At 45.4% G+C, this 25,472-nt stretch overlaps 1 protein-coding gene and 1 pseudogene across 1 annotated transcript; one reads left to right on the forward strand and one right to left on the reverse strand.

Moving 5' to 3' along the window:
- Nucleotides 1-503: 503 nt before the first annotated feature.
- Nucleotides 504-622, reverse strand: LOC128435566 (uncharacterized; annotated as a pseudogene).
- A 17,883-nt stretch (nt 623-18,505) lies between these two features.
- On the forward strand, nt 18,506-20,716 carry LOC128430786 (protein jagged-1a-like). The gene is made up of 5 exons (XM_053416833.1): nt 18,506-18,632; nt 18,969-19,088; nt 19,483-19,596; nt 19,686-19,799; nt 20,649-20,716. The coding sequence occupies exons 1-5, from the start codon at nt 18,506-18,508 to the stop codon at nt 20,714-20,716; spliced, it is 543 nt and encodes a 180-aa protein (XP_053272808.1).
- Nucleotides 20,717-25,472: the final 4,756 nt, after the last annotated feature.

Here is a 25,472-nt window from a genome sequence, read left to right on the forward strand (position 1 = left end):
TCAATCAAACAAACACACACACAGTCCGAGATTATTTGTATTTGAAATATCTATTTCAATTACTTTTGAGTATTTTGAAATTTGTATTTAATAGGGCCGATAAAAAATCTAACATAATTTGTAACAAAATACTTTAGAGTGGAATAATTATCTATTTAAAATACTCAAAATACTTTCTCCACGAATCAAAATATTGTTCATATGTTCAGTCTTCAGATTTTCAAGTTCAACGGATTGTCTGTCAAGGTGAGCATTTTATCTTAGTGTGACAGATGTCAACTAGCTTGATGTATAATTCATGTCTGGGTCTGGCTACATAGCCTATTGTATACGTGGTGATGGTTATAATATCAAGCTAGTGATCGATGCTAACTTGATAATGACGCTAGCATGCTGTCTAGGCTAGTGCATAGCCAGTGTCTAGCACGTTAACTTAGCAGTCGAGTAGCTGACTGATAAGTCAGCTACTCGACCCTCTGCTGTTTGCAAAGAGAAGTGGAAAAAGCTTACAGCACCTGGTATTCCCAGGCAGTCTCCCATCCGAGAACTAACCAGGCCCGAACCTGCTTAGCTTCTGAGATCAGACGAGATTGGGTGTATTCAGGTTGATGTGGCTGTAAGTGAATGATTCCACCCGCTATACCTTATTTTTTATTTTTTTATATATGATTTATTTGTAGAAATTTCAAAACAAGACTTTATGTACAATAGTCCTCACAGATAAGAAATGAGAGGATAACATATCAGACAGCCAAATGGTGAGGATACACATTACAGCCCCCCCCCCCCCCCCACCCCCTAAATTTTTTTTTAGTGTCATAAAATTAAGGGCATCTCTAAGCCATTGAGAGTGGGAGGGGGGGTGGGAGTTCTTCCAATGTAGCAAGATAACATGCCTCGCTAAAAGTGAGAGAAAGGCCACAAGTTCACAGAAGTAAGATGGTAGCGAGTTCCCAAAAGGTAGGACACCAAACAGGGCAACTAATGGTGATGGACAGACATTGGTAGAAGTGACGGCGGAAAGAGTGTCAAAGACACCCTTCCAGAATGGCGCAAGTACAGGACAAGCCAAGAACATAAATGGCACCGGCCACAGCTTGAGTCTACACCTGGGAATATACGAGCCATTTTACTCTTGGACCAATGGACCCTGTGCACTACTTTTGTTGTAAGACTCCATGCCTGGCACAGACAGACGATGAGTGGACCCATTTCAAAGCATGCTCCCATACCGCAGGGTCAATCTCTATATTACGATCAACCGACCATGCAGGGCATCAGAGGTTGAGGATTGGTGCGTAAGAAGAGTTTAGTAAATCCTTGATAGGGAGCTTTGTCGTATAGTTAGAAAAATGGGGCGACGCACGTAAGCACTTAAGCACGTAAGTAGAGATACATATGCTTGTAAGGGGCCCGGAAGGGCTCTTGCGCTTGCGGGCCCGTGAAAACGCAGAAGCATGCACCGGCCTTAAGTCAGAAATAAAGAGAAAGAGGTCATCCGCATACAGGGACACTTTATGTTCGACGCCACCCCTTGAAATACCTCGTATCTGACTTGACCTTAGGGCCACCGCCAATGGTTCAATGGCAATGGCGAACAAGAGTGGAGAAAGTGGACACCCCTGACGGGTCCCACGCTTGAGGGGGAAGTAGTCAGAATAGTTATTGTTTTTGCGAACACAAGCTTGGGGGAACGTATACAAAAGCCTAATCGATGATATGAAGGTCTTACCAAAACCAAAACGTTTTAACAAAGAGAACAGGTAGGACCATTCTACACGGTCAAATGCCTTCTCTGCATCCATGGAGATAACCAACTCAGGGGTGTCGGAGGGTGTCGTGCATAAACAATATCAAATAAATGTCTAACATTATGAAAAGAATGTCGGTCTTTAACAAACCCTGTTTGGTCAGTACCTACAATAGTTGGTAGTACAGTCTCCAAACGCCTCTTGGCCAACATTTTGGCCAAGAGTCTGACATCTGCACATAGCAGAGAGATGGGGCGGTATAGTTACCACAGGAAAGTCGGTCTTTGTCCTTTTTTAAAAGGAGAGATATAGTGGCCTGGCTTAACGTGGGGGAAGATTGCCATTTTGCATAGATTCATTGAACATGTTAAGTAAAATTAGAGCTAAAACCATCTGGGCCTGAGCTTTTACCACTCTGCATCAGCATTAAAGCACTACTGAGTTCACCAATCGAAAAGGGTTCATCCAGTCTAGATGATGTTGTGCTGTCAATGGAGGGAATCTCTAGAGTTAAAAAAAATGTCATATTGTTTCTCTTCCGCCACGCATTCAGAGGTATATAATTTGGCATAGAAGTCTCTGAAATGGTTATTAATCACCTGTGGGTCAATAGTTGTCCCATTGGTAGAACTGATCAGAGTTATATGTTGTGATGAAGATGCTTGTCGGAGTTGGTGTGCAAGCAGTTTACCGGTTTATCTCCGGTAATATTTATGACGTGATTTCTACAGTGACTCTGCAGCTTCGTTGGAAGTCAGGAGATCAAATTCAGCTTTTTTCATGAGTAATTCTTTTGAAAGATCTGCATTGGGCTAGTCCACACATTTAGACTGAATCTCTGATATATCTCTAGCAAGGCTAGCATTTTTCTGAGGTGATCTTTTTCTGATAAGCTGAGAGAGATATTATCTCTCCTCTCAGGTAAGCTTTGCATGCCTCCCATATGGCTGCTGCCGATGTATCTGGGTTAACATTGGTAGAGATATAAAGATCAATGCGGTTCTTAACCCTTGTGTTGTCCCTGCTTCCCCATGCTGTTGGCTGTGAGCGTTTGGGTACTGATAAAACTAACCACACAAACACGGACGCACGCACGCACACACGTCCCCCCTCTGCTTCAAACACACAGACTTACGCACATGTGCACACGCACAGCCCACCACACATCAGCACGCGCAAGAAAGGCAATAGAAAAGCGAACAGCCCATGCAGATGTATTTGTCACACCCGCGGCACTTTGCGTGACTTTTACAGTCCTTTTTCCTGGGGCATATCTGACACCTCTTCCTCTAACCCGCGGCGAGCGGGGCTGCCACGGAGGCTGCGGCGGCCACGACGACCTGGGCTAGACAGGAGGCCGGACCCTGGGGTTGTTGTTTTTGTTGTTGTTGCTGTCGTTGATGTCGCTGCAGGGTTAGGGCCGGAGGGGTGGCCGAACGCTCGGGCCGAGCGTTTCACAACCTTCACAACCGCGGCGGACGCCTCAGTGCGGGGGACGAGGAACACCCTCCGCTTGCCCGGCATCCAGTCGGGGTTGACCTCTCGCCATATCACGAAGGCGTTGTAGGAAGAGACGTCGAGGATGTTGTGGAAGACGACCAGGGGCTAGCGTGCAGTCATCCTCCTGTAGCTGTACGTTCCGATCACCTTGTCCAGGTTGTCCACGCCTCCTTTATTGCGGTTGTAGTCCAGGATGATGACCGGTTTGCCGTCCACGCGGTCGCTGATGTGACGAGGGGCCGGTCGGCCGCCCGGGTTTGGGGTCATCTTTCCGGTCGGGGTCTCCGCTGGCCGAAAATGCGCGCCTCGGGGCTTGCCCGGTCGCTCCCGTTGAGGGCCGTCTCTCCGATTGGGGGGGTCACTAATGTCCGTGACCCTGACATTAGTGACGTTGGACTGACCCGGCTCCCCGCGTTGTGTACTCGAACCTGTTCCTGCTCAGTGATGATAATAATAATAATAATATTAATAATAATACTACTACTAATAATAATAAACTAAAGAAATGACAGTAAGATGGCGCGCGTTTGACATCTTTTTTTTTTTTATCTCTACACGCGTGTAGAGATACAGTGGCACGCGTCTGACTTGCAAAAAAAAGATATAATAATCTCTGCCCGTCACACTCCGAGACGCGCGTGGGTGTGACGTGGGGACCGTCGATTGCCCGCGGTGGGGGCATCTCTACGGTCTGGGGTCCCAGCGACCCAAAGACGCTCGTCGTTAGGTTCGCCCGGCAGCTCGAGCTGAGGGCCGTCTCTCCGATCGGGGTCTCCCTGACCCTGAGAGTCGCGACGTCGGGCCCGGCCGGCCACCCGCGTTGTGTACTCGAGCCTGAGAAGAAGAACAAGAAGAAGAAGAAAAAGACTCTTGCGCAGTAATAAGAAACTATTTCATTTTCATTTTTTTTTTATAGCTGCAGACGACACACACAAAGATATAGGGCCTGTCTCTTGTCGTTCGGGGTCTCCCTGACCCTGAGACTCGCGACGTCGGACCCGCCCGCCCGGCCGCGTTACGTACTCGAGCCTGTTCTTGCTCGGTGCTGCGAAGAAGAAGAAGCAGAAGAAGAAGAAGACTCTTGGGCAGTGATAATAATAAAAAAAAATCATTTTTATTTAATTTTTTTATAGCTGCACACGACACAAACGAAGATGTAGGGCTCATCTCTTGTCGTTCGGGTCCCCGTGACCCGAGGGCACGCGCCGTGAGCATCCCCGGCTGCCAGTGTTGTGTACTGGAGCCTGTTCTTGCTCAGTGATAATAAAAATAATAACAATAACAATAAGAAGAAGAAGAAGAAGAAGAAGAAGAAGAAGAAGAAGAAGAAGAAGAAGAAGAAGACTTTTGACTTTTGACTTTTGAATAACTTTATTTAAGTCACATTGTCAAAAGAAATCCTTAATTTATCAAAATTATGTGTCACAGAAAATGTTAAAAACATTCGAGGCACACATACATCATACACCAACGATAAAATTCCCAGATGTTCTGTTAAAATTTTAAAACCAGAGATCGGTTGTCCCCCAGTGAGCAAAGGACCTGTCCCACCCCCCACACAGCCCTGAAACCCTCCAGATTGTCCGTAAGTGTAAAATACGAATGTTCAATTCTGAGCCTAGCTGCCACCAAACCCCTCAGGCAGAGCAGTGGATCTGTCCAGCCTCCCCCCGCCATTTTGTTTTTTCTACTAACCCAGATTGCTATCTTGGCATTAGCAAAAATAAAATCCATTAAAATCATAGTATGTTTTTTCCTGGCAACATACTTTGGTCCAAAAACAAAGAGTGGCAGCGAGAAGGCCTCTCCTAAACCCCCTACCCATTCCTGTAGCTGTTTAAAAGTGTCAGCTAGCCTGGGACACGACACTACTAAAGGCCAATGTATGCTTCTGCGTTTTGACGGACACGGACAGATAGGACCGCCCTCTCCAACGTGGAACGCCCTCTCCGTGCCTCTCCGAGGCTCCTCGGAGAGCTTTTCGTGCCGCGCTCATTTTTCTAACTATACGTCGAAATGACGGACAGCCCACGGATAGCACTTGGCTGTGATTGGTCCGCTAACGCCAGCATTTCGGAATGGAAACTTCCTGTTCCATTCCCTACATCACAATAAACCAAAATCACAACTACGACTCTATGATTATTGTGACAAGTGTGTCCGGCTGACGGTGGCTGGTTAGAGCACTTACAGCATGTGTGTACGGTCACATACGGTTATAACAAACTTTGATAACGGGGCTAGCGGGCTAGCCACCATGCTAACTGCGGTGGGAACAGCGCAAAAACCCGCTGACTTTAATCCCACGGCTCTCATGACACTGTTTCTCAAACACCGTCAGGTTAGAAGCAAACACTTGGTAGTAGCTAGTATCGGGTGTCCGTGCTGACTGTGTGTGGAAGCTGGGAGGGGGGGGGGGGGGGGGCTAGCTGCCTCCGTGTAGCTTCAAGCTGTTGCAGCTGTTGAATTAGCAACGCAGTTTGGAAACAAGACCGGGGAACCGCTGCGCTAAGACACGATAACAAAAGCATTTTGACCCGCTGGGTGTCACTTTATTCAGCAAAAACTGTCGCGTCATCAACATCATTTTTCTGTTACCATCGTTCACTGTGTTTGAGGAGCCGGGAGGACGTAAATAAAACAGCGTGGACTTCTTCTATATACCTCATGAGGTAGGCTTGTCTAAGCTCGACTTCCGTTTCGCCATCTACTGTTCTGGCGGTGAATTGTTTTCACAATAAAAAGGCTCGTAGAACTATAAATCAAAAAGGGTCCGTCCGATCCGTCCGTCCGTCATTCCGAAACGGACTCGGAGAAGCATACTGAGGCCTTAAGTGCTCCAGGGTCTCTGGCAGCGAGCAGAAAGGACACCCCCCCCCCCTCAGTGCTTGGGTCCAGGTGAGCTCTGTATCTGTTTGTAGCTAGAGCTCCGTGTATAATTCTCCACTGGATGTCTGCCATCCGTTTCTCCACAGGAGGTTTATACAGGACCCGCCAGCTGCCACTAGGGGAATAATCTGAGCCAAAAACCTCCGTCCATTTCGACTCCCTGACTCCTTCAAGAGAGCGACAGTTCAGGACCTTCACACAGCTGCAGTAGAGCTGTTTCCCTGCAGAGGTGTTGAAGGTGCCCAGTGCTGGAGTCCTGATGGTTAGCAGTCGGCCGCTCTCTTCTCTCCACTCCCCCACTGCAGGACTCACATTCAGGATAGGAAACTGGTATTCTTCTGTTTTTGTCCACTGGTCAGCCTGGCTTTGGCTCTGGGCGAAGGTCCGAAGAGGCTGGGGCAGTGACTGCCACACCTCATCCACGAGGCTCCGCACCATCCTGGTAGATCTTATACCTGTCATCTCCGCCAGCCTCTCCAGTGATGTCCGTGTCAGGTGGCCCAGCTTCCCTATTCCTGCCTCCCTGAACTTGTTTTGTATTGTCGTTGATGAGGATGTGGATGTTAGGACCAGGAAACCATTGTTAAACAGTGGCTCCTCAAAGAGCCACATCCCAGGCGTGGGGTCAGGAGGCCTTGTGATGGTGAGAGTCCTCCAGGCATCTATCACAGAGGTATAAAAATGACTGAGCCCAGTCAGTCTGTGTAGAGGAGAGTTTAACAGGAATAGTTGTTTGTCGTACCCGAGGCCCCCGGCTCTCCAGAGCAGCAGGCGGGCCACAGCCGACCAGCACCGTGTGGATCCGTACAGCAGCCTCTGGGTGGCCTGCAGTCTGAAAGCAGCAGTCCTGGATAAGATGTCTGTCAGTCCATGGCCCCCCTCCGCCACAGGGAGGTACAGCACGGACGCCCGCACCCAGTGATGGCCCGACCAGAAGAAGTCCACCAGCAGCCTCTGTAGTTGTTGCAGGAGTCCCGGTGGAGGAGTCAGCACCTGGAGTCTGTGCCACAGGGACGCTGCAACCAGGTTATTGACGATCAGAGTTCTTCCCCTGTAGGACAGCTGGGGTAGCAACCATTTCCATTTAGACAACTTGAGCTGCACCTTCCCCAGCACTCCCTCGCAGTTCTGCCTCTCTATCCCCTCACTGCCTAAAAACAAACCGAGGACTTTTAACCCTTTTTCTCCCCATGTCAGGTTCCCAGGGAGACGGGGTACTCTCCCTGCGTCCCACTGACCAATCACACATGCCTCGCTCTTTTCCCAGTTCACCTTGGCTGTCGTAGCCTTTGCATACAATGCCGGACTGCCCTCTAATTCCTGTATGTCCCCCTGATCCCGGACAAGAATGTTTACATCATCAGCATAAGCTGATATTATTATAGGGGGACTTTGAGGCAGCTCTGGCAGACGCAGGCCTTTCAGCCGAGTTCTGAGGCGACACAGGAGAGGTTCGATGGCCACGCTGTAGAGCTGGCCTGATATTGGACATCCCTGCCTGATCCCTCTTTGGACTGGTACCTATCTGCTCAGCCCTCCCCCCACCTTCACCACACAACATGTATCATTATATAATAACTTCACCCAGGACAGAAAGTGCTCCCCGACACCAAAAGTCTGCAGTGTGGCAAACAAGAATGACCGATCGACACGATCAAAGGCTTTTTCTTGGTCGATGGAAATAATGCCAATATTAATGCTTTATGCTGCACACACATCAAAAATGTCTCTCATTAAAAACAAATTATCCTGGATTGACCTTCCTGGTACACAATAAGATTGGTCAGCACTAATAAATACTTCCATAAAAACCTTGAGTCTATTTGCTAAAACCTTACATAAAACTTTATAGTCACTGCATAAAAGAGAGACGGGTCTCCAGTTCTTCAGCAGTGTTAGATCTCCTTTCTTCGGTAGCAGTGATATTACAGCCCGTCTGCAGGAGGCTGGAAGAAGCCCTTTAGCAAATGCCTTCTTCAAGACATCCAGCAGATCCTGGATTCCAGAAATGTTTTAAAAAATCTGCTGGTAATCCATCCAACCCTGGTGACTTGCCTGCAGCCATCTGAGATACAGCAGTGGTCGGCTCCTCCAGCGTGATGTCGGTGCTCAGGGTGTCTCGCTCACCTGGACTCAGCTGTGGGAGGTCCTGCAGCAGCTCGGCCACAGCTTCCCCGTCACACTCCTCTGCCCCAAACAGGTCGGTATAAAAGTCCACCGCGTGCCTCCTCATCTCTGCTGGTTCAGATGTAATATTCCCATCCGGCAGCCGGAGACCCACCATCTGCTTCCCCTGGGCCACGGATCTCTCCAGGTTAAAAAAGAACGTGGTAGGTGCATCTATGTCTTTTAATTCCTGGAACCGAGCTCGGACCAGAGCTCCTTTGGCCTTCTCCTGGAGAAAGCAGTTCAGTTGTTGTCTTTTACCTTTTAATTTCTCTGTGTTGGTAGGTACGCTCTCCAGCTCCTTAATGTCTTCCTCCAACTGCTCCATCGCTCTTTTAATATTTCTTGTAGCGTATGCAGTGTACTGCTGGCAGAAGACCTTAATTTGACCCTTGCCAACCTCCCACCACTGACCCAGGGAGGGAAACAAGTCTTTCCTGGAACACCAGTTGGCCCAGAACAGTTTAAAATTCTCACAGAAATTTAAATCATTTAAAAGCTTAACATTAAAATGCCAGAAGGATCCAGGCTTTCTAACAGGAGATAAAAGTAGCTCTACTAGAACCAAATGATGGTTCTAGTAGAGTTGACACATGCTGGGTCAACCAGACCCTGGGACAACACAAGGGTTAATCGACGTGAATCTAATCTGAGGCCGAAGTCGTTTTTAAATCGTTTCATCTCCATACCAGAAATAATCTCTGTCAATATATCTGAAAACACATGTCACATTCACTGGCCATGTGGAGAACGTTTTTAAAAACAGAGCGTAAATAACTGTTTCTTTTATATCGATGGAGCTGATGTTAAAAGTTTTAAAAGTGGTCGACAGTATTTCGAGTCGGTGTCTACGACTGCGTGGTTACCGTGTTTACATCCCGCGATTTTGGAATAAAATATTTTTGGGTTCGGGTTAGGTAAGCTGATTCTTTAATATGACGAGGACTTAATACAAAATAAAAAGAAGGTCTTTAATAACTTAAGAACCAGGCTGAAAACGTCTCAAATAGATGAATTAATGTTTGAATATGTTATTAATAAAAGCTCTGATTTGACTGTGAAGAATAAACGTCTTTATTCCGTCTCTGGTTATTCAGTCGGAGTCTGAGATTAAACCAATTAAAGGCGTCATTGAGTTTAGGAAAATATTTATTTCTTTTAAATCTTTTCTGTTTCTTAAATTTAGGTCACATCTGAGACTTTTTATTCTTTTGTGTCTCATTTTTATTATTATATGTTTTTATTTTTTCTGCACATGTACACTGGACGTGAATGGCTCTGTGAATAGTGATACGACGGAGCTGAACTCGTTGAAGTTCGTTATGATTCCAGGAGGTTTTTATTCTCCTGAGTCAGTCGTCTGCTGCTGCATTCCCTTTGACGCGTTTAAAGAATACAACAACCCTCCTCCTTCTTCTTCTTCTTCTTCTTCTTCTTCTTCTACATCTGAACCTTTTACTGTAATAGGGATAGTCTGTTGCTGCAGATCAGTTTGTGTTTACACTCAGCAGCTGTGGATTCTACCGGAACAGGATCACTCTGCATATTTGTTCGCTTTACAATAACAATAACTGTATATTTTTCACAATCCCTCCCCCTTATACATTATTTGTTTTATTAGATTTTATTTTGGCCTATAGTATTGTCTATTTCATTTTTCTATTTCATTTATGTTTCCTATTTTTTCCTATTTCTATATTTTTTATTTCACAACACACCCACTTTGTGAACCTACTTGGCATAAGCGCGATTCGGATCATGGGAAGGTTCAGAAGTTCAGCTGCAGCAGTTTATGGGGTTTCGCAGTGAAATAACCCAGTGATCGAAGCAGGAGAGAAGACAGAGGATTACATTACATTTCATTGAGCTGACGCTTTTATCCAAAGCGACTCACAATAAGTGCATCAACCATGAGGGAATAAACCAAGAACAACAAGAATCAAGGAAGTCCAATTTCTTCAAAAAAGCCAAACTACAAAGTGCTATAAGTAAGTGACATTTGCATAAAAAAGCATAAAGTGCACAACATTTCATATTTAAACTCAGCATTTACAATCTTCAGTAGTTATTGGAACGTATTTGATGATGGCATTCCTCATCTGTTTCCACGTCCAAGGGTAGAAAAGGTGAGATGACCCAACTCCGCTCTGTTTGGCTGAAGGCTTCACTGACATGTCTTACATATTTTATACTAAGAAATTCATATCCACGATCCGTTGTTTATTTCAGCTGTAAATTAAGTAATGCTCCTTATGCTTTATCCTTTAGCTTCTTTAAGACGTTTGGTGTTGGATGTAAACAAACAATACAAAGAAAGAATCATTCCCGTTCAACGACGAGCCAAGACATGACGTTCAATCCTAAAATAGAACGAGGTAAAACATACGCATGGTGTCTTATTCATCTACGTAAACAAGGTTAATTCCTACAGAAATATAGTTTCAAATTCTTGATATAGCTTCTCATACAAGAGTTCGAAGATTAGGGCTGATTCAGATTTCGAGATCTCTAGTTTTCTGTGTAGGCGTTCAAAACTGCCACATTGTCAGTGTAATTCAAAGTAATAAAAGATCAATGACTAAAGCAAGAGACATTTCTTTAAAGATTAAACCTTAATGGACTCGTAATGGACCTCCAGCCCCCTACATGAGAATCATAATCCCACACCAGCGAGTCAACTCACTATTAATTCCTCCAAACACACAGCTCTGTCCTTGTCATCACAGTAGAAAGGGATGGACTCTGATATCCCAGAATTCCCCTGGGTGAACGCTCATACTTTCTAAGAATCTGTGACCTTTTCAAAATGTAACTTTATGTTGATGTGAAGATATTAAATGTGAAGACTTGAATAATACTGGATCGTGTCATAAATGTAAAAAGCAGTTTTGTGTCACCATGGAAACAGAGTCTGCTGCATATACACAACACCAGTTTCTCCTCAGGGCTGTGGTGATGCTCTCTGTTTGTTAGGACTCCTCCATGTTAGCAGATTTTTTGTATTATTATTGAGGATATAAATAGGGTGAAACGTCTTGATTGACAGCTGAAACCAGGTTGATGATGAGATGCTGAGGAATGGGTTGAGGGTCTTAGGGTTAGGCCTCATGGATTCATCTTATGAATTATTTAAAGCCACTTCAGCCAAACTTTCTCGAAGTGGTTCTCCCTCTGGTTCCTTCCCACCTGTTCTCCGTCTCCAGAGCAGAACCCTGTGTATCAGGTGTGACTGTAAACACGTGGCTGCTCTTCTATAGCTGCAAACATCACATGACTTTCAGCTGTGTTTACCAGGGATGCACCAGAACGAGAGCGGTGATAGGCCTGGTCGCCTGACACTCAAAGCGCAGTCAGCCAATCAGAGGAGGGGCTCAGGAGGCAGGTCTGCAGCTCCAGAGAGGACAGACAGAGGACATTGAAATACACAGTGCAGCAGTTTGTCCACTTCAAACCACGTTATAGATAAAATAACATGAAGGTATATAATCTTAAACACATTTTACAAGCAGTCACAAAATAGAAAAAAGAAGGGTCAATTATATTTATACAGAAATGTAGAGTTTCCTGATATTTTAGACTTTTAGGTGGTTTTTGAGTTAACATCAGTTAATGGAGCGAGCTGCTGCTGATGTTTGAAGAGCTGCTTCATTTCACAAAGCAAAGAGCTGCTTCATCTTTTCCCCTCAAACTAACTCAGGACAGTAAGTGTCAGTAAACAGAAGAGGAGGAGATGCTTCCCTGAATATAAACTGACATACTAACCATTATAGTCAAGTCAAAGTTCAGTCAGATGTATAAAACAACCACAGCTGACCAAAAGAAAAATATAAAAAGCGTATCAAAACACAAAATAAATAGACAATAAGAAAATGGTAGACAACATGTTAGAAACCTGATCAACACGTCCACTCACTCTCTGGGAAGCTTCCACACATTGTCCTGCTGTCTCCTCACATGGACTCGCTCTGACACGTTACACACATAATCCAAGCAAACCCTCTGGATTATGTTCAGAGTTCAGTTCCACTTTGTTGTGACAAGTGTAAAATCTCATACTAAATGGGTTTGGTCCCCAATAATCTATTCATGAGGCTCCTCTGGGGAAAGATTCCAGCTGCTCTAATGTGAGAATAAAGAGTAGGAAACCTTTGTTCTGTCGCTCAATTTCATGAAAAACATACACCAGCTCCTCCTTCACCTCCTCCTCCAGCTCCTCCTTCACCTCCTCCTTCACATCCCATCTTCCCCTGCAGCGCCGCCTTTCATTCCTCCACAATCATATATTCCTCTCTTTACATAATGATTCGTTGTGGACTCATGTTGTGTTTTTTTTTACAGTATCATGTGCTTTACTTGAAAAGAAACAGAAAAATAAAATGATATAAAATAATAATCATAATAATAATAATGATGATAATAATAAGAAATACTTTATTGATCCCAGGGGGAATGTGACTGATGATTATAATGATGATGGTGTATAATTAGTTTATATAATTATCCTTAACTCTTTAACTCGTTAAGTCTTTAGACTCCACATGTGAACACACTTCTTCGCCTCCATGTGATGGTGATGATGATGAAGACGAAGATGGTGTATAATTAGTTTATATAATTATTCTTAACTCTTTAACTCTTTAGACTCCACATGTGAACACACTTCTTCGCCTCCTTGTGAACTAAGTGTAAACAAACTGCTGCTCATTAATATTCATCGGAGGGGACCACGTGTCTGTAAGCCCCTCCCAGCTGGTGGATATGACCCAGCTCCGTCGGGTCGGGCTCAAACTGCTGCCCGGGATTCAGCTGCTTTCCCTCGGCCTCAGCGGGTTGCGTGTTACGGAGAGAGACGCGACAGAGAGACAGAGATTCCAGGGTTCCTGGATAAGTTGGTTCTGGATCACTGCTCAGATCCTGAAGCTGTTACTCGTTTTATCTGGAGGGACTCGAACCCAGACACAAGGCTCACAAAGACATCCACTGAAGCTGCAGCCGCAGCAGCATCTCCCCGCCGGCATGTCCCTGCCCCGGAGCTCGGTCCTCTCGCTCTTCCACCCGCTGTTCCGCCTCCCGCTGCTCCTCCTGCTGCTCCTCTTTGCGGGGGTCCAGGTACCACTCACTCCGCTGGGCCACATGTTCACTCCTGGAGGGATGAAAAGAAATGTTGAGGTTTCCCTGACGATCTTCGTCCTTGGTTTATATCTGAAATATATATATATATATATATACATGTATATATATCCATACTATATATCAGTATCTGGAGGCTATTTTGGATGCAAAACACAAAACACACGAGACACGGATTCATGACAATAGTAAAATATTTATCTATAAATGTGTTGTTTCTCTGTGCATGTTTTAAATTAATATGTTCTTATTATATTTAGATTATTTAGTTAATTGGTAGAAAGCAGTTTAAATTCCTTCAAACCTGAAGTTCAGTTCAAGTTAACACTTATGAGAGCTTATCTTATCTTATCTTATATTATCTTATCTTCATTTAGTTTAGTTTATCCTAATTTATCTTCCATGCTGAGATCACATTACATTATCCTGAGAATTTGTGTTACTGTGTATTACTGTGTATATCTGTGTGTTATTGTTGTACTACTCAGCTGTAAATACTCAGTCTTAATTGACTGGTGTTGATGTTGCGCCCCCTGCTGGTCACTCACCTGTCGACCCTTTCTGCAGGTCTCTTCAGCTTCTGGACGCTTTGAGCTTCACATTCTGTCGATGCAGAATGTGATGGAGCCCCGGACATGACGGAGGAGCATTGCACGGTGGACGGATGTGACACCTCCTTCCGGGTGTGTCTGAAGAAGCTCCAGCTGAAGGTGTCCTCGGGGCCCTGCAGCTTCGGCATCGCCTCCACGCCCGTGCTCGGTAGGAATAGCTTTTCATTGCCCAACACCAACCGTGACAAGTCCAGGATCGTGTTGCCGTTCAGCTTTGCGTGGCCGGTGAGTCTAAACGTTGTTAAGATTAAGATGCATTTATTCGTCCCAAACACATGCACAGTCATGCAAAGGCACACTCATGCAGGTAGGGAAATTTAATCTCTGCTTTTGACCCATCTGGTGCAGGACACACAGAGCAGTGAGCAGCCGCGTACAGGCGCTCGGGGAGCAGATGTTGGGGGAGTAAGGTGCCTTGCTCAGGGGCACTAGACAGGGTAGGGAGACTCTTGGATTTTTGGAAAGATCAATCCAGGTTCGTCTTTTTGTTGTCTCTTCCGTGGAGTTGAACCAGAGACGAACCAGAGACCTTCTCTGCCCATAGTCCAAGTTTCTGCCACTAGACCACCGTCTCTCTTTGTTGGAACGATGAGCTGCTGCTGTGGCTGAGTTTGACACTGTTATTGAAGAGAGACCACATAACAGCTCATAAAAGTAAAACCAAAACATCTGCATCGCCCCCGTGTGGCTGAATGTAGTGAAGCTGTAGTAGTGGATGCCTCCTCCATGTTGGTGGAAGGGACATTAGGCGTTGATCGTCTTATATATATAATTATATAACTCTGTGTGTGTGTTTATGACATGTTGGGTTATGTTGGGTTGACATTTTAGCATTATCAAGGTCCTCACAAAAGAAGAACGCACACAAACGCACACACATACACACACTGCTCTTTATTTTTGGGTCTTGTTCCTGTGGATAGTGTGAATGTTAGAGAGAGAAAGAGAGAGAGAGAGAGAGAGAGAGAGAGAGAGACTCTCCAAAATAAGTCGTTAATTATGTGTATTTGTGTTGTACAGAGGTCTTATACGTTGATAGTGGAAGCTTTGGACTTCAACAATGACTCGTCCTCTAATGGTGAGTACCATCTTCATCATCTTCATCTTCATCTTCATCCTTCTTTCACTCAGCTGTGTTCAGTTTCCTGCTGAGACAAACATGACCTTGGACCTGACCTCTCTGTGGCCTCAGTGTGAACAGCTCCATGGTCAGTTTAACATCAGATTTTATTTTTATGCCTAAAGAAAAAGTTGAGAGGAATTACAAAAGTCAAATAAGAACAAAATAGAAAATGAAAAAATAAACCATGATGTTTAAAAACCAGGTTTTAAATATTCATATTAAATAAATGTTTGTATTAAGGCCACAAACTCAACCATACTAAAAAGCAAAATGTGTATATATATATATGCATATATAATATAATAGGGCAACAGTGTATCCATTGGTATATACGATTAGAATAACATTGAATATAAAATGGTTGAACTTACAACAGAAACAGGAACATAAACACAGTATTTAATGACAATAACAAAGGTTATAAATGTGGATAAAAAACATAGATGTCCAACTTTCTGCCTGAGAATCGGAAACAGGACGTTACTCCTCCTCCAGCCGGGGAGGTGTATTTGTGTCGTCCATTCAGAAAACTGGTAGTGAACTGTGTCCGTGTGTGTGTGCTTTGTGCGTGCGTTTGTGTGTGTGTGTGTGTGTGTGTGGGTGGGGGGGGAGTTATGTCTGTTTAGCGTAGTGGGCGCTCAGCGAGGTGTTTGCTTGGTGCTGTATTTGGCATCCCACAGGGAACCATTATTGATCCGGTGTGAAGTCGACTGACCTCAGCTTGGTGGTTTGTCCAGGCAGTGAGGGTGGAGAGGGGCGGGGGGGTGAGTGGGGGATCAGACCATTAGAGTTTGAGACCGAACATTGAGACGGACTTGTTTTATTCTCAGTGAAGCCAGAACGACCACCCCCTGGTGGCTGGCAGCAGTATAGCTCATAGACCTCCTCCATGTTAGCAGATGGGACATGGACCAAACTAAAAAAAGTAAACATTAAATAAATGTTTCTCAAAGATGTTTCTGTTATTGCAGGTCGTTACTATCATACTGATGTTTGTTCAGGTGTTTCTGATCAGTTTGTTTTTATTTGTTATTCGAGGATACAAAAACAGGCTGAGACGTTTCGGATAATCAGTGAGAAGCTAAAATAATAAAATATTAGATCACGTTCATCGAGGACGAGACTCAAACACAAACAGCTGAACTGCTGTGTTTGATATATTCCACAGTTTGAAAATGCTGAGGTGCTCTGTGGTATTTCACTGGCGGGTTGGAAAGTGTGGTCGGGCTGAGGTGACGCCGTCTGTTCAGCCGACGAACAGCTCGACTGAAAGAGCTGAAAACTCGGCTGCATCTCCAGAAACCAATGGGCCTCGGCCTGGAAGCAAACTGTGACACTTCACATTGCAATGGAGAATTAAAAAAGTGCTGGAAATAACACAGAGCTAACAGGTTTGAAAAATCGTTAACGTAAACAAAGCTGGATCGGCTCCGTCCAGGATATTTGAGCAAATAATCAAATCTGACACTTCACCGATGGAAACTGTCGTAGAGCTGAAACTGGTTATATTACACATTCAGTAGTGAGCTGTTACAATTTACTTTTACTGTCTGAAGCAGAAACTCGATTTGGCCTCATTTGATCTACGAGTCAACAAAGATGATCAATAAGATCATCAGGATGTCGGAACATTCAGTTTCCAGCTCTCAGTGAGACATTACACTATAAAGGTAGCATTCGAATGAAAGATGCAGTGTGTAGGATTTAGTGATATCTAGTGGAGAAGTTACATATTACAAACAATTCTGCTTCCCAGTGGGCAGAAGAACTGTAGTGGCATCAGGTTGGTTTGTCTGTTCGAAGCTCCTAAAAAACCCACAACTGTTAATAACGACGCGTTTCCACTTCCTCACATTGGAAACAGTGAAGTTAAACTATCTCAGATATGAACACTGCCGTCTTGTGGTTATGACGATATTTTCTGTTCCGTAGTGATCGTGGGTATCGAGGTCCCGCCCATACACACTCTCGACCAATCAGGAGTCAGCCTCAGCTGTCAATCATGATGTCTCATCCTGTTTTTAATCATCAAATAACAAATTAAAACCAAACTGGTCAAAAACACTTGAATAAACATCAGTGAGATAAGAACGACCTGAAATGACAGAAACATCTTTACAAACATTTATTTAACGTCTACTTTGAGCTTTTAGTTTGGTGCATGTCCCATCTGCTAACATGGAGGACGGTATGACCTGTACTGCAGCCAGACACTAGGGGGCGATAGAGATGCTTTGGCTTCACTTTAAAAGAACTGTCATGTCGTCCATCTTAATTTTCATTGTTTTTCATGAATTTTAAACAAAGTTGTAAACACGACTTCCTGCCTTCAGCTCTTTCACAATAAATGTCCTCCAGTGAGGCCTTGACGTCCTCAGCACACAGCTGCAGGTTGTGAAGATCCTTCACCTCAGAGTTTCTTGTCTGACTCGTCTTACTCTGCAGCGATCGAGAGGGCCGTCCACTCGGGGATGATCAGCCCGAGCCGTCAGTGGCAGGACCTGAACCATAACGGCCCAGTGGCTCAGTTCCGCTTCCAGGTCCGCCTCAGCTGCGACGAGCACTACTTCGGCTTCGGCTGCAACAAGTTCTGCCGGCCACGAGACGACTTCTTCGGACACTTTGAGTGTGACCACAACGGCAACAAGACGTGCCTGGAGGGCTGGTCCAGTCCGGACTGTAACACAGGTGAGTTCTCAGCTTCATTCTTCAAGTGACACTCGAGTGACCACAGATTCAGAAACAAAATGAATTCCCTTTTCTTTCTATTCGCTGGTCTGTCACTGCAGCGATGTGTCGACTCGGCTGCAGCACAGACCACGGCTCGTGTAAAGCTCCTTGAGAGTGCAGGTGAGATCTAACAACTGCTTTTATTTAATCCTATTTATAACTTCATTATTTTCTTTCTATTTAGTTTTTAGTTTTCAGTATATACTGTATATTTAACATTTTCAAATTATGTATTTAATTAAATTCCTTTTTTCTGGTGATGCACTATATCAATGACTTAACGAGTTTGGGATTAGATTTCTGTTTCACACTAAATAAAGTTCAGACTTCATTGTTTAAAACTTTTAAATACATTTTCTGTATTTTTGTTGTCTGTGAGCAACAAAAATAACAGATTTATTTGTTTTAATTGATTTGATGTAAACAGTCACGTGACTTCTGTGGTTCTTTTCTAAAACCATAATTTTATCAATGATCAATTTAGAACAAGGAAAATGACGACGGATGACATTTTTCAATGATGTTTATTGCCTCCATCCCTCGTGCGTGTGTGTATGTGTGTGTGTGTGTGAATGTGTGTGTGTGTGTGTGTGTGTGTCAGGTGTATGTATGGATGGCAGGGTGATTACTGTGATCAGTGTAGCTCTCACCCCGGCTGTGTTCACGGCAGCTGTGTGGAGGCGTGGCAATGTCTGTGTGACACCAACTATGGAGGACAGCTGTGTGACAAAGGTACACACACACACACACACAAACGACCTCTCACTGAGCTTATTAATTCAGATAATAAGTAACTGCCATTTACCTGGTAAAGCTGCTGCCCCAACGAGACAAGCCCACAATCCGCAGCGGCACAGGTTCGATTCCAACCTGTGGTCATTTTGTGCATGTCCCCCCGCTCTCTCTTTCTGTGAAGGGCGAGCCTATAAAGTATACTCAAAAATAAAACAAAGTAAACGTCATATCAGAGACTTTATCTTAATAAACAAACTGACATATGAAAATGAGGAAGACAAATAAACAGAGTTAATAAATAGTTGTTAACGTCTCCGTGTCGTCTTCGTCCAGATCTGAACATGTGTGGGACATGGCAGCCATGTTTGAATGAAGGAACCTGCAGTAACACGGGACCGGATAAATACCACTGCTCCTGTCCCGACGGATTCTCCGGGGTCAACTGTCAAAGCGGTGAGCTGCTGGGTCGCCGGCACTGTGCCCTCCAGCAAGGCACTGTACTCTCCAGCAAGGCACTGCCCTGGGATTTCATCCCTGTAGTCATGTTTTGAAATAAAATTAAAATGAGTTACAGTAGAATTTAGAAATCATAATAAACCTTTGAATTTAATATGAGAAGGAGAGAAAAGTGTTGAATGGTAAGGGGGATCGTGAAGATACAAAATCGATCTACCTATATGTCTGTCTGTCTCTACCTGTCTGTATGGACAGAGAGGACACAGCCTGTCCTCTGCAGTAACAACGTATTTTACAAGGAAAGACAAACAAATAGAAGGAAAACATGGAGTGAAAAGGGTCAAAGATCTTATTGATGTCTTTATGTGTGTTTGTGTGTCTGTGTCCACAGCCGACAACGCCTGTCTGTCCAACCCCTGTGTGAATGCGGGCCGCTGTGTGGAAATCAGTCAGGGGTTCGAGTGTCGCTGTTCCCCAGGCTGGACCGGACCCTCCTGCTCCATCAGTACGACCTTCCACAACCTCTCGATGTCTTTGTGCTGCTTCTTTGTTGAACGTCCTGTGATCTTTCTCATTTTTCTCTGTCTATCTCAGACGTGGACGAATGTCTGGTGAACCCCTGCGGTCATGGAGGGACGTGTCAGGACCTGGTCAATGGTTTGAAGTGCATCTGTCCTCCTCAGTGGGTGGGAAAGACCTGCCTCATAGGTCAGTGCTCCACAGTCCACACATTTTATTTTGAAAGGTTTGAGTTGTTGAGCAAACAAAATGACTGATCAGCTGACAGTCAGTGTGGTGGGTCAGATCGGTGCTCCGTCCTTCGCCTCCTGCCAGTCGAGACCGTTGGTTCCTAAACTCAAAGATGGTCCCCGGAGGAAAGGCCGTGGTTTGGAGGCTCTGCTTCCTGGAGCGACTTGTTAATCCACTGCTGACCAGGAACTACCAACCACATTCTCCTCTGTCTGTAAAGGTTGTTTGTGAGTTGTCCTGCCAGATCTTGTTTCGGAGTTTTCTGTTGCTTTCAGCTTTGACTGTCACCGAGGACATGAACCCATAAACACTGTTTACGTTTCATTATTCCAGAGAATACCACAAACATTAGTTTCACCTGCAGTGACCTCTGACCTTTGACCCTTGGCACTTTGGTTGTTCATTGACTGGTTAATGGTGAAAGCCACCTACTAATTGGGCGGGACCTCAATGCCACAACGAAGTCACTATCGTGAGAGCAGAGCTTGTAAAAGTTCATAGATCCAGTGTCGTGAATTCAGCAGATAAAGATTTTGTTGTTTTTTGGGAAGCGTCTATGTAACTTTTATGAACGCCTTAAATCTGAGGAGGTTATTTTTGGATTTGCTGCTGATTTTTTCGCCCTCATGTTCGTTTAATAATGTAGAACTCCTGACAAACTGCTGCACTTTCAACGTGACCAGTGAGTGGTCTTCTCTCAGTGATGAAGCTTTACTGGGAACGAGTATAAATCTGGATGACAAAAAGTGTTCTGTGAACCCTGCTGCAATTTCTTTAACCTTCTCATTCTTTGTTCTTTTGCATCAGATGCCAACGAGTGCAACGACGACCCCTGTGTCAACGCCAACTCCTGTCGGAATCTGATTGGCGGATAATTCTGCTGGTGTGTCCTCGGTTGGACGGGTCAGAACTGTGATATGAGTGAGTTGGATGAGGAGGAGATGCCAAAACCCTTTTCTTTAATTGTAAATGATGCGTTTACAAAAGTTCACTGGACAGATGAAAGTTCACTGGATTGAGCAGCGGCTGGTTAAGACGGGGTGCTAGCAACTATAATATAAGTTGTTAGGGTTAGCTATCAGTTAGCTATACAATTTAATTAATACATTTTTGCCTAAATACATTTAAGTCCTGGTGTGGGCGTCGGTCAAATGAGAGTGATGAGAGTGCATGTGGGTCCTCATAGTTTTGGTAACAACGGGACCTGAGGCTGCTCTTTAATTGGTTGTTACAGACTTTAGCTCTCTGAGCCCCGGACACTCCCACTTTTATTTACAGCCAATAGGTATTGAATCTAATGTGATCATCTCGGGAATGTGCAACGTCACTGAGTGACCTGCTCTGCGACAGCGGTAGAGCTACAGAGACAACATCAAACTTCATTTGTGTGAAGGTTCGAACCCGGAGTCCTGCAGATGTTCTTTAACCACGCCCTGCAAAGGTTCACACTTCACTCCCTGATGAGATTATCATTAGTTTTATTTTATTAATATTTATAATATTAATATTATATATTATTTATATATAATATGTATATTCATATTAATAATTTACTGTTTTTTACAGAAAACATCATTGGTGTTCAAGGGAATGAGCGGCAGGAATGTAAACGGTGGTGGTTTTAATGTCCTTCCTGTAAACAGCAGCAACACCCCCGCCCTTCAGGACGAGGTTTATCAATGTCTGTGAATCCTGTGGGAGCGGACTGGTTTAGTGAGAAGTAGTTCAGGGGTCTATGCCGTGTTTCAGTGAGGCAGAGGAAATCCAGCTTGCTGTCCGTTAAGAATTCATTTAGAATCAGGCTTTTACTGTTAAGTGAGCGAGGGTTGAGCAAAGCCAGTTTCAGGTGATGTTGCTTTGTGATAGGCTGTGAGGACAGAGGGAGGGGACGGAGATTGGACAGATTTACGTGTTGTTTGTTGTGGTGACGTAACGAGGACGTGTGGGTGTGACAGGACCATAGGGACGGGACGGGAGTAGTGGACGAGAAGTTATATGAAGACATGCGGCCAGAGCCTCTGTGTGATGGCCTCGGCGAAAAATTATAATTACCTTGAGGATGGCCATGCACCCGGACGCAGTTGGTTATTAAAGTTGTGTAATAATAGGATCTAATGTTAATTATAAAACACTCACTTTTATCTCAGCTTCTACAGGATCTGCTGTTGATAATAATAATAAACTTTATTTGTATAGAAGCTTTTAGACAAGAAATGCAGCTTTTCAAATGATATAGATTAAAAATAAAAACATGTTCAAATTACATTTAAAAGAAAAGGGAACGAAGAGAAAATTCATTAAGTGAAAGTGTAAGATCTACTTAAGGTCTGAAGTAAAGAGAAATGTATTAGAGTCGTTTACTGAACAAGCTTCTCTGATACACAACTTGTAGCATCTCAGATATTCTCTGGTTTGTTGGAACCTCTGATTTGCTGCAGATGTTCTCAGTGTTCTAGAGGGAACATGGTTCTCTAGAGAGGCAGCTGTCTAACTGGGTCAGAACCTTGTGTGTGAGGAGGAGAACCTTAAAGTCAAACCTGTGTGGAACAACCAGAGCAACTGGAACTAACGTGTTCTCTGGTCCTGGTTCTTCATCATCATCAGTAACATCTTCATCATGTATCATCAGTATCATCTTCATCATGTATCATCAGTAACATCTTCATCATGTGTCCTCAGTATCATCTTCATATTGTATCATCAGTAACATCTTCATCATGTATCATCAGTAACACTTTAATATTGTATCATCAGTAACATCTTCATCATGTATCATCAGTAACACCATCATGTAGCATCAGTAATTATAATTATTATTATCGATGTTAGAAGATTTTTTATTGGTTGATAAAATGTGAATTAAAGAAAAAACTACTTTAATGTGGATATTTGCTGCTCGTCGGTGCCATGAATCTATTCTTAGATCATTTATTTTCTGTGATGTTTTTAACTTTTGAAATCCTCCTTTATCTCCTCCTCTTCCTCAGTGATTGACAGCTGCACTGTGGCAGTGGCGTCCAACAGCACACCGAGTGGGGTGCGCTTCATTTTGTCCAACGTGTGCGGCCCACACGGGCGGTGTCGGAGCCACGTGGGCGGAAAGTAGAATAGGAGGCAGGTGTGTCTCGTTCTGCTGCAGTCACCAGCCAGCCACGCCCCCTGCCACACACAACACACAGGGAAAACACAGAAAAGCAGGAGACGACAGCAACAAACTAGAAATACAAAACACAAACACCACAGTACCCCCCCTCAATGGCCGCCCCTTGGCGGCCGACCTGGCTTGTCCGGGAACCGAGCATAAAAGTCATCAAGGAGGGATTGGCTTAAGATGAGAGAGCGAGAAATCCATTGCCTCTCCTCTGGCCCGTACCCCTCCCAATCCACCAGGTACTGAAACCCCCGACCACGCCGGCGTACATCCAACACCTTATTAACAATATACGCCGGGTGGTCATCAATGTCCAGGGGAGGTGGGGGAGGCTCCGCAGGAGGGCTTAGGGGACTGGAGGACACAGGTTTAAGGAGCGAAACATGAAAAGTGGGGTGGACCTTAAGTGACATGGGAAGTCTCAGTCTTACCGAGCAGGGGTTAATGACCCGGTCGACCTCAAATGGACCGATATATCTTGGTGTTAGTTTACGGGACTCGGTCTGTAGAGGCAGATCCCGGGAAGAAAGCCAGACCATCTGACCCGGCTGGTAGACCGGAGCTGGGGTGCGGTGACGGTCAGCCAACCGCTGATTGCGGGCGGCTGTGCGGACTAGAGCTGCCCGGGCCTCACGCCAGACCCGTCGAACCCGCCGGAGATGTTCCTCTACGGATGGAACTGCCACGTCAGTCTCCTGGGCAGGGAACAAAGGGGGGTGGAAACCATTAGCAACCATGAATGGAGACATACCTGTGGCGGAGCAGACCAGGGAGTTGTGAGCATATTCAATCCAGGCAAGGTGTGTGGCCCAGGAAGCCGGATGATTGGCTGTGACGCAGCGCAGGGCCGCCCCCAGATCCTGATTAGCCCGTTCTGTCTGGCCGTTGGTCTGAGGATGAAAACCTGAAGACAGGCTGGCCGACGCCTCCAATGCCTGACAAAACTCCTTCCACGTCCTCGCGGAGAACTGAGGACCTCTGTCCGAGACAATATCCTCAGGGATTCCATGCAGGCGGAAGACGTGTGTGACCAACAGGTTGGCAGTTTCAAGAGCGGAAGGTAGCTTCGACAGAGGGATGAAGTGGGCCGCTTTGGAAAACCGGTCCACCACGGTGAGTATGACGGTGTTACCTTCCGAGGGAGGAAGGCCAGTGACGAAGTCGACTGCAACATGTGACCACGGGCGAAGAGGGACAGGCAGGGGACGCAGCAGTCCGGCAGGGGCTTGATGAGAAGCCTTGCTCCTGGCACAGACAGAACAGGCCGCGACGAGTTCCTTTGTGTCCGCCGCCATGGAAGGCCACCAGAACCGTAGCTGAAGAAGGAACAGTGTCCTGCGAAAACCGAGATGGCAGGCAATCCGGGAGGCGTGTCCCCACTGCAGCACCGGAGACCTCACGACCTCAGGCACAAACAACCTCCCAGGAGGGCATCCCTGGGGAACCGGCTGATCCCTCTGAGCCCCCTGGACCACACCCTCGATCTCCAACCCAGCTGCTCCCACCACACTGGTAGGAGCAGCTGGGTTGAAACTGAACTGAAACCGACCAAGGAACAACGCCCACCGGGCCTGGCGAGAGTTGAGCCTCCGAGCCGAACGAAGGTAAGAGAGATTCTTGTGGTCCGACCAAACAATAAACGGATGCGTGGATCCCTCCAGCCAGTGCCGCCACTCCTGCAGAGCCAGGACGACCGCCAGCAGCTCCCGGTTCCCCACGTCGTAGTTTCTTTCTGCCGGGGAGAGCTGGTGGGAGAAAAAGGCACATGGGTGCTGCTTCTGGTCAACAGGGGAGCGCTGAGAAAGCACGGCCCCCACCCCGGAGTCAGAGGCGTCCACCTCAACAACAAACTGCAACGCGGGGTCAGGGTGAATAAGAACAGGAGCAGAAGAAAACAATAATTTCAACTTAGAAAATGCAGCCTCGGCCACCGGTGACCATACAAACGGAATCTTAACAGAGGTTAGCTGCGTAAGAGGTGTGGCAACACTGCTATAGTCCCGGATAAACCTACGGTAGAAATTAGCAAACCCGAGAAACCTCTGCAATTGCTTTCTTGATGTGGGAGTGGGCCAGTCGGCCACTGCCATGACCTTGGCAGGGTCGGATCTGATCTGCCCTTTCTCCACAATAAAACCCAAAAAACTGACAGAAGACACATGGAACTCACATTTCTCCGCTTTAACATACAAACGATTCTCCAGGAGTCTCTTAAGAACTAAATAAAATATCGTCTAAATAAACAAACACAAAACAGTTCAACATGTCTCTCAAAATGTCATTAATCAGAGTCTGGAATACTGCAGGTGCATTTGTGAGGCCGAATGGCATCACCAAGTATTCAAAATGTCCCAGAGGGGTGTTAAATCCCGTCTTCCACTCATCCCCCTGCTTGATCCTCACCAGGTGATAAGCATTTCGGAGATCCAACTTCGTGAAGATAGTAGCTTCGTGAAGTGGCCCGAACGCTGAGTCAATAA

The sequence above is a fragment of the Pleuronectes platessa genome, chromosome 24 (genome assembly GCF_947347685.1).
Source record: "Pleuronectes platessa chromosome 24, fPlePla1.1, whole genome shotgun sequence".
NCBI lineage: Eukaryota > Metazoa > Chordata > Actinopteri > Pleuronectiformes > Pleuronectidae > Pleuronectes > Pleuronectes platessa.